Below are 1,365 nucleotides of genomic sequence, written 5' to 3'. Positions count from 1 at the left end.
ATTTGAATTTGAATTTGAATTTGAATTTGAATTTGAATTTGAATTTGGATTTGAATTTTATTTTGCCATCCTTAGAGGTGGACTATTTTCTTTAAATTTAAATGGGACCACTAATGAGGTAACTTCTTTCCAACAATAAAGAATCATCAAAATCGGTTCACAAATGGCGAAATTATCGCGTACCATACATACAAAAAAACATGCAGTCGAATTGAGAACTCCCTCTTTTTTAAAAGTCGGTTAAAAATAAAGTTTTGGGCTCGGTTATTGCCCAGGAAGCCAGCTTTTTGTTTTTTTTATAACATCAAGTGACGGGATGAACAAGTCGGGCGCCTGATGGTAAGCTACACGCTTGTCCATAACAATTACAGTTTGACTGAGAGCTTTAATCGGAAAGATCTGAGGGGCACTGGCACTGTGTCTGTTACCCTGAGACATAAGTTAACAAGTCCCATGTGCCTGTAATTTCAGCAGTACCCTTCAAAGCCGAGCAGTAATGCTCACATTACTGCTTGGCGGAAGAAATAGGTAAGGTGGCAGTATTTCCCTGGATGAACTCTTTCTCAAGGAGCTCTGCTGCCGCTGAAGCTATTTATTAATGTGCTGCGATAAAAATTTGTTTTCATAATTATTTCTGTATCTACCTAGAGCATGTTAGAGGTCACTTACTGGTCATATCCAGCCACACGCTAACAGTGCTGCCTTCGACGACGTCGTCATCCACAGAGCCCTCCCGCAGTCGCTGCTCCAGCATTTCGCTGAAGTTGTACCTGAAATATAACGCTGCGTACAATTGCCCTTTTACCACCGCGTTTTTCGCTTCCTCTGTTGTGTTATAGCGAACCTGAAAATAACAAATAAGATTAATTAGAACATTATTAGCTCTGTGTAGCGGTAGAGGCAGGAATCATTGGATAGTCGGCACTAAATTACATTTAAAGAGATATACGTAGATATTAACTGCCTCCGTGGCCGAACGGTTACCATGCTGGACTGCCACGCAGAGGTCCCAGGTTCGATTCCCGGGCCCGGAGAAATATTTGTATGGCCTACATTTATTTCTCTCGTGAGTTTGGGTGTAATTTGTGGTTGTCTATGTGTGTATCTGCTGTGTGGCTGGCTATGTCGAGTGTGTGCGTTATTATTAAAGCATATAACTGACAGGATCGATGGAAGGAACACAGGCAAATCCAACATCATCGCTGCCAAGAATAATAAAAGCTTTTTAACCGACTTCAAAAGAAGGAGGAGGTTCTCAATTGGACTGTATGTTTTTTTGTATCTATGTTACGCGATATCTCCGACATTTGTGATTTCGATAATTATTTGTTTGTCGGAAAGGGGGTACCTCAGAAGTGGTCCGAT

At 41.1% G+C, this 1,365-nt stretch overlaps 1 protein-coding gene across 1 annotated transcript in view; it reads right to left on the bottom strand.

Moving 5' to 3' along the window:
• The window catches only part of LOC113232624 (ABC transporter G family member 20-like), an 85,303-nt gene that overhangs the window by 10,707 nt on the left and 73,231 nt on the right, over nucleotides 1-1,365 (bottom strand). The window contains exon 11 of the mRNA XM_026467395.1: nucleotides 670-844. Within this exon, the coding sequence (XP_026323180.1) occupies nucleotides 670-844 (175 nt within the window). The remainder of the gene's footprint in view (nucleotides 1-669; nucleotides 845-1,365) is intronic.

The sequence above is a fragment of the Hyposmocoma kahamanoa genome, unplaced genomic scaffold, assembly GCF_003589595.1.
Source record: "Hyposmocoma kahamanoa isolate Upper Pololo Valley unplaced genomic scaffold, ASM358959v1 76, whole genome shotgun sequence".
In the NCBI taxonomy this organism is placed as follows: Eukaryota; Metazoa; Arthropoda; class Insecta; order Lepidoptera; family Cosmopterigidae; genus Hyposmocoma; species Hyposmocoma kahamanoa.
This window is presented reverse-complemented; position numbering and strand designations above follow the sequence as displayed.